Source organism: Anolis sagrei, chromosome 12 (genome assembly GCF_037176765.1).
Source record: "Anolis sagrei isolate rAnoSag1 chromosome 12, rAnoSag1.mat, whole genome shotgun sequence".
Taxonomy (NCBI): domain Eukaryota; kingdom Metazoa; phylum Chordata; class Lepidosauria; order Squamata; family Dactyloidae; genus Anolis; species Anolis sagrei.
Window position 1 is genome coordinate 5768085 of NC_090032.1, and position 14707 is coordinate 5782791.

Below are 14707 nucleotides of genomic sequence, written 5' to 3' on the forward strand. Positions count from 1 at the left end.
TTAAAATTGTTATATATATCATTCTATGACTGTTGTTTTTGTTAGTATGCAGCAATGTGCAGAAAAATATAATTTATCAGAAATTACTTTGTTTATAGATCTATACATACCGTATAGATATGGTATGTTTATCAACTCTTCCATTGCAACAAACTACTAAGCAACGTTGTGTCATGAGTATTGCTTGTGTTACAAAATTAAGTTACAAAAGTTACAAATAACTCTTGTTGAATGATGCAAGGGCAGGGTTTTTAATGAGACAAAGTAGCAACTGATTTCTAAAGGCATCCTGCAAACTTCACTATTTTTCCAAGTGATATTCTGCAATATTACAGAGGTATCTTAAGTTTGAGGAGTCGGAGAGGTAATGATCACATCGGTTACGTTGTGTTGGGACTGCTGTGTGACTTGCTGCTGCAACAGGTGCACAAATGTACTGAGTTCGCCGAGGAGTTCCTGCGTGTATTTAAACTTTTCTTCTTCCGTCATGTTATTGGACGGGTCTGATAGGTGGTCTACCATCGTCGACAATTTCTCTTGAGTTTTTAAAGCTGTCAGGGTAAGGTGTATCGTTTGGACAGACAGCTTTTTGGCTTCTCTTTTGTTCCGATACTTTCCCGTTGGAGTGTTCTCTCTGCTGCCCTCCTCTTCCTGCATTTTTAGCAAGTCGTCCAGAACTTTTCCCCCCGAATGTTTATCTTTTGAGAGCAAACGTGAAATGCGTCTCTTCAGCCTTTTCAGGGATGCTCTCTGGGCAGCGGTGGTTAGGGAAAATGGAGAAGGCAAACCGTAACTTTGAGAGGGGGTTGGAGAAAGAAAATCTGATTTCTCGGCGGACGTTGCTCTCTTCCTTCTTTTCTTTAGCACTTGTTCTTTCTCAGAGATGGCAACTGAATCATTTTCATCTCCCTCAGCTTTTCCCCTCTGGCTGCCTTTGGAAGATCTCAAGTTGGTGTGTGTTTCTGTTTCCTTATCACCAACGTCTGAACTTCTGGCACACCTGTCTTTTCCTTCCTGTGCTACAGATCTCTCGGCTGTATTTCCACCATTCTGCAACCTTCTCGTCATACATGCACGCCTTTTCCTGAGCCTTTTGAAAACGGAAACATGTTTGTCCAGCAGGCGAAGCATAGCTGCTTTTTCCACATCTCTTGCAATTCTTGCCCTTCCTATCTTGAAACTGTTTCCTATAAATGTTGCTTTTCCTTTCTTGGAAGTGTGTCCTCTTCTTTTGTAATGTGCCGAACGCTTCATTTTCTGCAAAAGACCAACAACGAATAAAACACGGTAAAACAAAGGAGGCAAACAACTGTATTTCCTAAATCCCCACCCTTTTAAGATTACTATTACTATTATTATTATTATTATTATCTTTATTTGTACCCCGCTAGCATCTCCCGAAGGACTCGATGTGGCTTACACAGGCCAAAGCCTCAATAAAACAACAGCATAACAAAGCACATAACTTAAAGCAAATCAAACAATAAAACAATAGGTTGTTGTAGGTTTTTCCGGGCTATATGGCCATGTTCTGGAGGCAATTTTTCTCCTGACGTTTCGCCTGCATCTATGGCAAGCATCCTCAGAAATAGTGAAGTCTGTTGGAAGTAGGAAAAATGGGTTTATATAACTGTGGAATGACCAGGGTGAGACAAAGGACTTTTGTCTGCTGGAGCTAGCTGTGAATGTTTCAGCTGATCACCTTGATTAGCATTCAATGGCTTGGAAGTGCCCGGGGGGAATCTTTTGTTGAGAGTGATCAAAAATTAAAACAGCAAAACAACAGAGGGGAAACAAACAGGCACATAAAATCACTCTCAACAAAAGAAAACTTGCCTCCAGAACATGGCCATATAGCCCGGAAAAACCTACAACAACCCAGTGATTCCGGCCATGAAAGCCTTCGACAATACAATAAAACAATAGCAGTAAACAATCAAAACAATACACCACGACACAATAAAACTAAGGCTGGGCCAAGTGTGATGGGTACATATTAAAAAGTGCTGGGTGTGACAGGTGGTATATCGGAATTTAGGGTAAGTGCAGTGTGCAGACAATCTTAAAACTCTGATAAAGTGCTTCTGGGACATATTGCTGGAGTTCCTATTCTGGAAAGGCACATCGGAACAGCCAGGTCTTCAAGCTCTTCCTAAAGACTGCCAACGTAGGGGCTTGTCTAATGTCTTTGGGGAGGGTGTTCCAAAGTCGGGGGGCTACCACAGAAAAGGCTCAGTCCCGCGTCCCCACCAAACGTGCCTGTGACGCAGGTGGAATCGCGAGCAGGGTCTCTCCAGATGAGCGAAGAGAGCACGTGAGTTCATAAACAGATGGACTACAAACATCACTAACAGGTCAGAAACTGACCTCTCCCTTCCCAATGGAAAATAATAATAATAATAATAATAATAATAATAATAATAATAATTTAAAGATCGAACTGCAAAGACTCTGGCACAAACCAGTCAAGGTGGTCCCAGTACTGAGCTCTCCCTTCCCAATGGGAAACTAATAATAATAATAATAATAATAATAATAATAATAATAATTTAAAGATCGAAGTGCAAATACTCTGGCACAAACCAGTCAAGGTAGTCCCAGTACTGAGCTCTCCCTTCCCAATGGGAAAATAAATAATAATAATAACAATAATAATAATATAATTTAAAGATCGAAGTGCAAAGACTCTGGCACAAACCAGTTAAGGTAGTCCCAGTACTGAGCTCTCCCTTCCCAATGGGAAAATAATAATAATAATAATAATAATAATAATAATAATAATTTAAAGATCGAACTGCAAAGACTCTGGCACAAACCAGTCAAGGTGGTCCCAGAGGTGATCAGCACACTGGGTGCAGTGCCTAAAGACCTTGGCCTGCACTTAAATACAATCGGCACTGACAAAATTACCAGCTGCCAGCTGCAAAAGGCCACCTTACTGGGATCTGCACACATTATTCGTCAATACATCACACAATCCTAGACACTTGGAAAGTGTCCGATGTGCGATTCAACACAACAGCCACTAGAGTGTCTGCTGTGGACTCACCTTGTTGTGTTTCTAATAATAATAATAATAATAATAATAATAATTATTATTATTATTATTATTATGAAACCATGGACCATCTCCGCAGCTGTTGCAAGAAAATTGCACAGATGGACTACAAACAAAGACACAACTCTATGGTTCAGATGATTCACTGGAACTTATGTCACAAGGACCATCTTCCAGCAGCAAAGAATTGGTGGGATCATAAACCCACAAAGATCATGGAAAATGAACATGCAAAAATACTGTGGGACTTTCGAATCCAGACTGACAAAGTTTTGGACACCAGACATCACGATTGTGGAAAAGAAAAAAGTCTGGATTATTGATGTTGCCATACGAGATGACAGTCGCATTGAGGAAAAACAACAGGAAAAAGTCAGCCGCTATCAGGACCTCAAAATCAAACTGCAAAGGCTCTGGCATCAACCAGTACAGGTGGTCCCAGTGGTTATTGGCACACTGGGTGCCGTGCCAAAAGATCTCACCCAACATTTGGAAACAATAAACATTGACAAAATCACGATCTGTCAACTGCAAAAGGCCACCTGACTTGGATCTGCGCGCATCATTCGAAAATACATCACACAGTCCTAGACGCTTGGGAAGTGTTCGACTTATGATTTTGTGATTCGAAATCCAGCATATAGATCTCGTTTGCTGTGACATACTGTGCTTTTATGTCAGTACAATAATAATAATAATAATAATAATACAAAATCCAGCATATAGATCTCGTTTGCTGTGACATACTGTGCTTTTATGTCAGTAATAATAATAATAATAATTTAAAGATCAAACTGCAAAGACTCTAGCACAAACCAGTAAAGGTGGTCCCCTTGGTGATCGGCACACTGGGTTCAGTGCCGAAAGACCTTGGCTTGCACTTAAACACAATCGGCACTGACAAAATTACCATCTGCCAGCTGCAAAAGGCCACCTTACTGGGATCTGCACGCATTATTCGCCGATACATCACACAGTCCTAGACACTTGGGAAGTGTCTGATGTGTGATTCAATACAACAGCCAGTAGAGTGTCTGCTGTGGACTCATCTTGTTGTGTTTATAATAATAATAATAATCTTTATACCCCACTACCATCTCCCCAAAGGGGACTCAGGGCGGCTAACATGAGGCCAAGCCCAAAGATACAATACAACTGAGTAAAATACAAAAAATACAGACAACAAAATTACATCAAAATAAAATACAGACAATAACAATAAGATAAACAAAGCAAATAAAGAGGACAAAGAAAGGGAATGCATGTTAGCACCAAAGCCCAAGACAACTTCTTGAGCTTTGCTTCTTCTTTTTGCTTATAAGGACAGCCTGAAACTTATAGACAGGTAAGTAGAAGGTGTGGGAACAGTTCTCAATCCCATTCTGTAAGCACTCATTTATTCTCATTTCATAATGTAGTGCAATGTGTTATTATTATTATTTACTATTTATTTATTTACTATATTTATATACTACCCCTCTCAGCCCAGAGGCGACTTGGAGCGGTTCAAAGTTAAACCCTTGTGCCAGTAATAATAATAATAATAATAATAATAATAATAATACAAAAGAAACTCATCAAATAATGAACATATCAAATAATAATAATTAAAAAAACATGGCTGTGGCTCACATATGGAACTTTGAAAAAGGAGACAGAGGGCCTGATTCTGCTGACCAAAAGGTCAGTGGTTCAAATCCTGGGTGAGTGCCCATCTGTCAGCTCCAGCTTCTCATGCGGGGACATGAGAGAAGCCTCCCACAGGATGGTTAAACATCTGGGCATGCCCTGGGCAGACGGTCAATTCTCTCACACCAGAAGTGACTTGCAGATTTATTCAAAGCAATGATTCTTGCAGGGAAGGCTGTAGGATTTATGTTTAATGTTTAATTGATTTTATTGCCTATGGAACGTTGTGGTTCTTATATGCTTTTAACTGTTTATCGAACATAACTGTTTATTGAACATTCAATTGTGGCATTGAATTGTGCCGTTTTGTAAACTGCCCTGAGTCATCCTCGGGTTGAGAAGGGCGGTATAGAAATATAGCAAATAAATAAATAAACAATAGCTTGGGGTTGGAAAGATGCAAAAAAATTGAATATGGTTAATTGGAATAATTACTTGTTTGACCAGGTCCAATCAGAAATTATTGCAAATGTAATATGTGAGAATATGAAGGAAGATAAAATGAGGAAAATTAAAGAGAAATGGTTCATATATTCAGAATGGATAAAAAGAGGCGAAGCCAATGTAAATATTGTATAGAGATGGGAAAAGCTGAGCTCATGGATGGAATTAAAGTTATTATTATTATTATTATTATTATTATTATTATTATTAACTTTATTTGTACCCCGCTAGCATCTCCTGAAGGACTCGATGCGGCTCACATAGGCCGAAGCCTCAAAACACAATACAACACATCATAACACAACAATAAAACAGGAGCAAATCAAAATAATTAAGCAATAACAACAACAGTAACAATACGTCGGACACTTTAAAACTGGGCCGGCCAGAGCAATGGGTACAAGGTTAAAAGTGCTGAGATGGCAGGAGGAGCGTAGGATTAAATAAGTGCGGTGTGCAGCGATCTTTATTCTACTAAAGTGCTTCTAGGACTTGGTGATGGGGAATTCCTAATCTGAGAAGGCACAACGGAACAGCCAGGTTTTTAGGTTCTTTCTGAAAACTGCCAGAGTAGGGGCCTGTCGAAGATCTTTTGGGAGGGCGTTCCAAAGTTGGGGGGCCGCCACAGAAAAGGCCCTGTCCCGTGTCCCCACCAAGCGCACTTGCGACGTAGGTGGGATCACGAGCAGGGCCTCCCCAGATGATCGGAGTGAGCGTGTGGGTTCGTAGGTGTTCTAATGGAAACTATTGTAAGGGGCTGGGGTAGGGGAGGTGAGAGGAGAGAACAACAAAACAAAAGAGTGAATGAACTCTTAGACATACTAGATAAGTGAGTGGATAATATTGAATGGAGGAGGTGGAATATATTGGAAGAGGATAGAGAAATGTGGTGATAGATGGCATACATGTATTAATTGTATAAATCCGCTCACAAAGCAAAATATCAATAAAAATATATATTTTAAAAGACACAAACAAACAGAGCTTACATTCCGTGCAAGGCGTTCCTGTATAATTCTTAAAGCCTGTGGATCACGCAGGATCGATGACAGCAGTTTGTTAGAGTCTTCAATAGCCCGGGACATATATGATCCCACTGGCGCCACTACAGAAAGAAGTCAATGTGTCTGAAATTTTGTCTATTTCTGATAAAATATTCACCACACATTTTAGCAACAAAAAAGCGATCTAGAAATGGCTGAATAAATATTGATGGTCTGAAAATATTTTACTAGGCTAATATTTCTTTACCAGAGAAAAACAAAAAGGCGATCTTAAATTTATTATTTATTTATTTAAATTTTTTATATCCCGATCTTCTCTACCTCCACTGAGGGACTCAGACCGGCTGACAGCAAGGATTCAATGCTAACAGTAAAAATCTAAAACATCATATAATGACAGTAAATTAACAAATACATATAAATTACATAAAAGCCGGGTTGTTGTAGGTTTTTTCGGGCTATATGGCCATGTTCTAGAGGCATTCTCTCCTGACATTTCACCTGCATCTATGGCAAGCATCCTCAGAGGTAGTGAGGATGCTTGCCATAGATGCAGGCGAAACGTCAGGAGAGAATGCCTCTAGAACATGGCCATATAGCCCGAAAAAACCTACAACAATCCAGTGATTCCGGCCATGAAAGCCTTCGACAATACATAAAAGCCGCTTGCCAAGATACAAAACATGTCCAACTCAGTCCGTATATTCAGTCCATATATTGTGGTCAATACCTTTGGTCAATTACCAGTCTCACCCATCATTCTGCAAAGGCCTTGTTCCACAACCAGGTTTTCACTAGTTTCCTAAAGGTCAGGAGGGAGGGGGCAGATCTAATTTAATTCAGGAGGGAATTCCATAGCCAGGGGGCCACCAGAGAAAAGGCCCTGTCTCTCGCTCCCACCAGACACGACTGCGAAGGTGGCGGGACCAAGAGCAGGGCCTCTCCAGACGATCTTGTGTCCAATTCTGGGCACCACTGTATTTTGTCTATAAATATGCTTGTAACTGCCCTAGCTGTTATGCTTGTGGTGGAATGATTCCTGCAATGCATCCGATATCAGCTGAATCGCAAATAAACGCCTCGGTCGCTTTTTAAAAACCTTCTTCCACTTGGGTGAGGTTTTATTATTTTAAATACTTTAATCATTTGAGATTGGCTTCGCTGGCCTCACCAAGGTATCCAGGACCCTTTTGGCGCGGTCCTCGGGTTCTCCTCTCTTGAGGGAACCCTGCTAAAAGTAGCTCGATATCACCACAATTCAAGAGAGATATTGACAAGCTGGAATGTGTCCAGCGGAGGGCGACTAAAATGATCAAGGGTCTGGAGAACAAGCCCTATGAGGAGCAGCTTAAGGAGCTGGGCATGTTTAGCCTAAAGAAGAGAAGGATGAGAGGAGATATGATAGCCATGTATAAATATGTGAGAGGAAGCCACAGGGAGGAGGGAGCAAGCTTGTTTTCTGCTTCCTTGGAGACTAGGACGCGGAACAATGGCTTCAAACTACAAGAGAGGAGATTCCATCTGAACATGAGGAAGAACTTCCTGACTGTGAGAGCCGTTCAGCAGTGGAACTCTCTGCCCCGGAGTGTGGCGGAGGCTCCTTCTTTGGAAGCTTTTAAACAGAGGCTGGATGGCCATCTGTCAGGGGTGATTTGAATGCAATATTCCTGTTTCTTGGCAGGGGGTTGGACTGGATGGCCTATGAGGTCTCTTCCAACACTTTGATTCTATGATCTTAACACTCTTGATGGTTCATAGGGGAGAATACGTTCGGACAGGCATCTATTTGGAAGTGTACCACGAAATTTCCTCTCTCATAAGGGCATCACCAAATCCAGCTCAGATGAACTCAGAGCGGCTTCTGGATACTGCATGATGTCTTATGTTCGCCTTCTTACTGAAACAACAACACAACACAGGTCAAGCCATCTTTGGATATGAACTATAGGCTAAGTTTTTTCATACCTGATCCCTTTCGCAGGACGGTAATATCAGGTGGAAACTCTCCCTCCTCCATAGGTTCAAAACCCTCGAATTTATCAGGTGGTCCAAACATAGCCTTAAAAAGCAACAACCATAAAAGGGATTTGTAAAATATTGCAGTCACATAAAAGAAAATAATAAGGGACATGCTTTCTGGTGTTTAAGAAAATAAACTTTTAAGTCACAAAGCATGCTTTCCCCCGTGTTTACATAGCCCTACTTCTAATTCCTGATCATTTCTTATCATGACCAGCTTTGTGGTTTATCTAGTAAGCATGACAGAAATTTCAAGATGGACAAAAAACTGATTTGTTTGCCCTGCCTAGATTTAGTATTATTGTATCAGTATCTGCAAATACTCATCTATATAAGTTTCAGTCTGAATAGCTCAGCTCATCAAACTTTCTGAATTCATTCATATGCAACGTGGATCCATTCATATCAAACTTTCCCAGTTTTTGTATCTTGTCATTCTCACCCACACCCCATTTCCCCAAATCAAATAAGCAGCTGCTCCAACCGTTACTAGAAACAGGAAAGTTCTTTACCTGATCTCTTATTTTACTGCCTACGGAAGGAAAGAACAAAAGCTGCATCATTGAACATCACAAGAAAACCAACTACACATTTTCTTATTAAAACCAAAAGCAGAATATACCAAAATTAGTAAATAATAACAATAATAATAATAAGATAAAGGTTTTCCCCTGACATTAAGTCCAGTCGTGTCTGATTCTGGGGATTGGTGCTCATCTCCATTTCTAAGCCAAAGAGCCGGCATTGTCCGTAGACACGTCCAAGGTCATGTGGCCAAGGTGCTTGTCTACAAAGCTATTGTCCTCCCAACCCTGCTATATGCCTGTGAAACGTGGACTGTCTACAGACGTCACATGCAACTCCTGGAACGATTCCATCAGTGCTGCCTCCAGAAAATCCTGCAAATCTCTTAGGAAGACAAGCGGAAAAACGTCAGCGTGCTGGAAGAAGCAAAGACCACCAGCACTGAAGTGATGGTCCTCTGTCACCAACTCCGCTGGGCCGGCCACATTGTCCGGATGCCTGACCACCGTCTCCCAAAAGCAGTTGCTCTACTCTGAACTTAAGAACGGAAAACGGAACTTTGGTGGACAGGAAAAGAGATTTAAAAATGGCCTCAAAGCCAACCTTAAAATCTCTGGCATAGACACTGAGAACTGGGAAGCCCTGGCCCTTGAGCGCTCCAGCTGGAGGTCAGCTGTGACCAGCAGTGCTGCAGTATTCGAGGAGGCACGAGTGGAGGGTGAAAGAGAGAAACATGCCAGGAGGAAGGCGCGTCAACCCTGACCGGGACCGCCTTCCACCTGGAAACCAATGCCTTCACTGTGGGAGAAGATGCGAGTCAAGAATAGGGCTCCACAGCCACCTATGCAGCCACAAGGAAACCCATCATGGAAGACCATCTTACTCGTCCAACGAGGGATCACATAAGTAAGTACATGTGGCCAGCATGACTGCATGGAGCACTGTTACCTTCCCACCTTAGCGGTACCTATTGATCTACTGTCATCTGTATGTTTTCGAACTGCTAAGTTGGCAGAAGCTGGGGCAAACAGTGGGAGCTCACCCTGCTCCCTAGATTCGAACCTGCAACCTTTCAATCAGCATGTTTAGCAGCTCAGCAGTTTAACCCACTGCGGGCAGTACAATAATATGATTGTAATGCTTTTATAGGTGTATGGTATAATATGTTTTGGCATTGAATGTTTGCCGTTTATATGTGGTGTCCGCCCTGAGTCCCCTTTGGAGGAATATAAATGCTTTAAATAAATAATAAAATGATGATGATGATAATAATAATAATAATAATCTTGATTTATATCCCGCCCCTTCTCCCCGAAGGGATTCTGGGGGGCTTAAAGCAAAACAAATGAAAATAGTAAATTATATAACACAGACAATAATCACATATCAATTAATAAATGGCATAAATTACACCTGAACTAGATTTCTTAACCATATCTCATTTAATATAATTGCACATTAAATTAGTAACTTTTGGAATTTGACCATGTATTATTGTTGTTTTTAATTTACTAGGCAAAAGTTTAAGAAATATCTAAATTTTTAAAAATTTAATAAGTTTTTGATATATTCAACTTGTATAATCATTTTAGCTAAATCTCAGAAACAGAAGAAGGGGAAAACCCTTGGAGAGAAAGGATTGTTTTGTCACAAACTGGGGACAGAGTCTAGCCAAAATTAAATACCATGATAGCAAACAGAAGGATGTTTAGGTGTGTTTCGCTGAGATCATGAGGGCATCAGTGTGCTTTAACTTTGACAATGGAACTGATATGCTTGCCATAGATGCAGGCGAAATGTCAGGAGAGAATGCTTCTGGAACATGGCCAGACAGTCCAAAAAACTTACAACCCAGAAACAGAACATTTTTCAAATTTTCTTACATAGTGTAACTCAGGTTTTTAAAGAAGGAGCTGTATAACTACCGCTACTACTACTAATAAAATAATATTTAGCATTGCAAACAAGTGTGAACACCTAAAGCGATCCAGAAATGGCCAGGTGAACCTGAAAAGACACCAAATCTTATTACAAGGAGCTAAGTAAACCTGGAGACTGGCGTGGATATTACTAAGAAGCTACATAAAGCTGCTGACAATCATGTCTTCTCGTCGATGTATATTGTTTTCTATAAAAAATATCCATGTTTTCTATTAAAGGCTAAATGTAAATAATAATAAAATAACAATCTATATAAATAAAAATGTAATGTTTGTTTGTGGGATTAACATAACTCAAAAACCACTGGACGAATTGACATGAAATTTGGACACTACACCCCTAACAGACCAACAAGTGACCATCACTCATAACCCCCCCCCCCCAAAAAAAAACAGGACTTAAAAACCTTGAAAGGTTAAATGATGAAAAGCTAAATGACAATATAGAAAAAAGGCAAGGAATAGGGAGGGAAGGAATGGGAGGAAGAAAGAAGGAAAGAAAGAGAGAGAAGGAAGCATAGAGTGAAGGAAGGAAAGAGAAGGAAGAAAGGAGAGAAAGAGGAAAAGAGAAGGGATGGAAAGAAAGAGGTAGAGAAAGAAGGAAGAAGAGAAGGAAAGAAAAAAGGAAAGGAAGGAAAGAGGGAGTGAAGGAAGAAGAGAAAGAAAGAGGAAGGAAAGACAGAAGGAAGGAGGTAGAGAAGGAAAGAGAAAGAGGAAAAGAAAAAAGGGGAAGGAAAGAAAGAGGTAGAGAAGGAAGGAGAGAAGGAAAGAGAAAAGGAAAGGAAGGAAAGGGGGAGCAAAGGAAGCAGGGGAACAGGTAGAGAAGGAAGGAAGGAAAGAAAGAGGGAGGGAAAGAAAGAAAGAAGGTAAAAGAGAAGGAAGGATGGAAGCAAAAAGCGAAGGAAGGAAGGAAGGAGGTGGAGAAGGAAAGAGAAGAAGAGGAAAAGTAAAGGGGGGAAGGAAAGAAAGAGGTAGAGAAGGAAGGAAGGAGAGAAGAAAGGAAGAAAGGAGTGAAGGAATGGGGGAAAGAGGTCGAGAAGGAAGAAAGGAGAGAAAGGGAGGGAAGGAAAGACAGAAGAAAGGATGGAAGCAAAAAACGAGGGAAGGAAAGAGGTAGAGAAGTAAAGAGAAAGAGAACAGAAAATGGGGGAAAGAAAGAGGGAGAGAAGGGAGAGAAGAAGAAAAGGGAAGGAGGGAAGGAAAGAGGGAGCGAAGGAAAGGGGGAAAGAGGAAGAAAGGAGAAAAAGAGGAAAGACAGAAGGATGGAAGCAAAAAATGAAGGAAGGAAGGAAAGAGGTAGAGAAGGAAAGAGGAAGAGGTAAAGAAAAAGAGTGAAGGAAAGAAAGAGGTAGAGAAGGAAGGAGGGAGAGAAGGAACAAAGAAAAGGGAAGGAAGGAAAGAGGGAGTGAAGGAATGGGGAAAGAGGTAGAGAAAGAAGAAAGAGGAGAGAGGAAGGAAAGACAGAAGAGAGGATGGAAGTAAAAAGTGAGGGAAGGAAGGAAAGAGGAAGAGGAAAAGATAAAGGGGGAAAGAAAGAAAGAGGTAGGGAAGGGAGAGATGAAGAAAAGGGAAGGAAGGAAGGAAGGAAGGAAGGAAGGAAGGAAGGAAAGAGGTAGAGAAGGAAGAAAGGAGAAAAGAGGGATGGAAGAAAAGAGAAGGATGGAAACAAAAAGTGAGGGAAGGAAGGAAAGAGGTATAAAAGGAAAGAGAAAGAGGAAAAGAGAAAGAGGGAAGGAAAGAAAGAGGTAGAAAAGGAAGGAGGGAGAGAAAGAACGAAGAAAGGGGAAGAAAGGTAGGTAGGGAGAAAGGAAGGAAGGAAAGGAAGGAAAGAGGGAGTGCAGGAATGGGGGAAAGAGGTAGAGAAGGAAGGAGAGAAAGGGAGGTAAGGAAAGACAGAAAAAAGTATGGAAGCAAAAAGCAAGGGAAGGAAGGAAGGTAGAGAAGTAAAGAGAAAGAGGAACAGAAAAAAGGGGAGGAAAGAAAGGTAGAGAAAAAGAAAGGAGAGAAAGAAGGAAGGAGAAAAGAAAAAGGGGGAAGGAAGGAAAGAGGTAGAGAAAGAAGGAAGGAGAGAAAGAAAGAAAAAGGGAAGGAAGGAAAGAGGGAGCAAAGGAAAGGGGGAAAGAGGTAGAGAAGGAAGAAAGGAGAAAAAGAGGGAGGAAGGAAAGAGAAAAAAGGATGGAAGCAAAAAGCAAAGGAAGGATGGAAAGAGAGAAGGAAAGAGAAGAAGAGGAAAAGAAAAGGGGGGAGGAAAGAAAGAGGTACAGAAGGAAGAAAGGAGAAAAAGGGAAGGAAAGAGAAGGAAGGATGGAAGCAAAAGGAAGGAAAGAGGTAGAGAAGGAAGAAAGGAGAAAAGGGAAGGAAAAGAAAAAGGCGGGAAGGAAGGAAAGGCAGAGAAGGAAGGAAGGAGAGAAAGAATGAAGAAAAGGGAAGGAAGGAAAGAGAGAGTGGTGGAAAGAGGGAAAGGAGAGAAAAAGGGATGGAAGATTGGCCACAGCAACGCGTGGCGGGCACAGCTAGTTATTTAATACATAAAATAATAATAAATTATTTCTGCATCTTCTGGACAGCCGTCAGCAATTGCGCAGCATCAAAGTAATTCCTTCTAATCTTAACGAGGGTTGGCCTGAAGAAATAAGAACAGAAAATGCAAACGTAACCAAAATAATAAAGAAATAAATGTAAAACTCTTCCAAAATGGCCTTAGGTAAAAGGCAAAGGTTGTTCCCTGACATTAAGTCCAGTCGTGTCCGACTCTGGGGGTTGGTGCTCATCTCCATTTCTAAGCTGGAGAGCCAGCGTTGTCCGTAGACACCTCCAAGGTCATGCGGCCAGCATGACTGCACAGAGCGCCTCATCTGAACTAATTGCCATTTTTTAAATTATTATTATTCATTTCCCATGTTTGGATTCTTGTTTCCAAACCTTACCTGAAGCAAAGTAAAAAGAGGCAAGGAATAAGGCGAAGAAGAACACCTTTCTCCAGGCCATAATATACCAATTAGAGACCAATTAGAACAAAACTAGGATATTATTAATTAATTAATAAATAAGAATAATGAACATATTAGGACTTGGGCTCCAGTTTGGTCCCTAAGCTTGCCTTAAAAAGGCCAAGGACTCTCTTGACCAGGGAGAATTGTCTATTTGAAAGGCCTAAGGGGGGGAAATGTGCCAATTTTCCTGATTTTTTGTCTAGATTTTGAAAAACTTGAGGAAAATTAGCCATTAAAAACAGGACAGCATGACTCTTGGGGTGTTCCTGGGTTAATACTAATTGAAATGTCCTTTTGATGACGCCTTTCCACTTTCCTTGAGCCTAATTTTTCCTAATTAGGTGGGAAAACAGGCCACGCTCATTTTGAAAAGCTGAGGTAAAAAGCTGAGGTAAAAAAAAGGACGTTTTTTTCCTCACAAAGCGACGGTTGGAAACGCGCGGGAAAAAAACACCACCACAAACCCCTCCCTCCCCCTCTTTCCCCGCCCACACAACGAGCCCGCGCTCTGATTGGCTAGTGGGCGGGGCAAAGAGGAGACTGCGACAAACGGCAGCCAATGGGCGTCGTCGCCGCCCCTGCTGTCTGCCCTAGGGAAACCCCTCTTTCGCTTCTCTCCGCCCGCGCTTCTCTTCTCCGCTGTTTCTGAGTTGGCTGAGCATGGCGGCGGAGGGGCTTCCGGTTGGTGCGCCAGGCGCCATTTTGAAATGGCCACCCTCAAGCGGAAGTGGAAGATTCTCCATAGAGGCTTCATGGTCGTAGCTGAGGAGATGGGCAGCTGAGGCGCATTTGGGGCTCTCCCAAAGGAGAATAATAATAATAATAATAATAAATAAAGCAACCACAATAGTGTAATAATAATAATTATTATAATAATAAACAATAATAGTGTAATAATAATAAATATAATATATATATATAAATATATAAATAATAATAATATAGCAACTACAATAGTGTAATAATAATAAATATAATAAACAATATATATATATAAATAATAATATAGCAACTACAATAGTGTAATAATAATAA

The 14707-nt window shown here is 41.0% G+C and overlaps 1 protein-coding gene across 1 annotated transcript; it reads right to left on the reverse strand.

Annotated features, from left to right (window-relative positions):
* Positions 1-232: 232 nt before the first annotated feature.
* LOC137097711 (uncharacterized) lies at positions 233-14126 on the reverse strand. Its single transcript, XM_067472365.1, has 5 exons — positions 13607-14126; positions 8727-8746; positions 8161-8254; positions 6181-6296; positions 233-1257 (listed from the first exon to the last, which is right to left on the reverse strand). The coding sequence occupies exons 1-5, from the start codon at positions 13665-13667 to the stop codon at positions 343-345; spliced, it is 1206 nt and encodes a 401-aa protein (XP_067328466.1). The 5' UTR covers positions 13668-14126; the 3' UTR covers positions 233-342.
* Between the last annotated feature and the right edge of the window lie 581 nt (positions 14127-14707).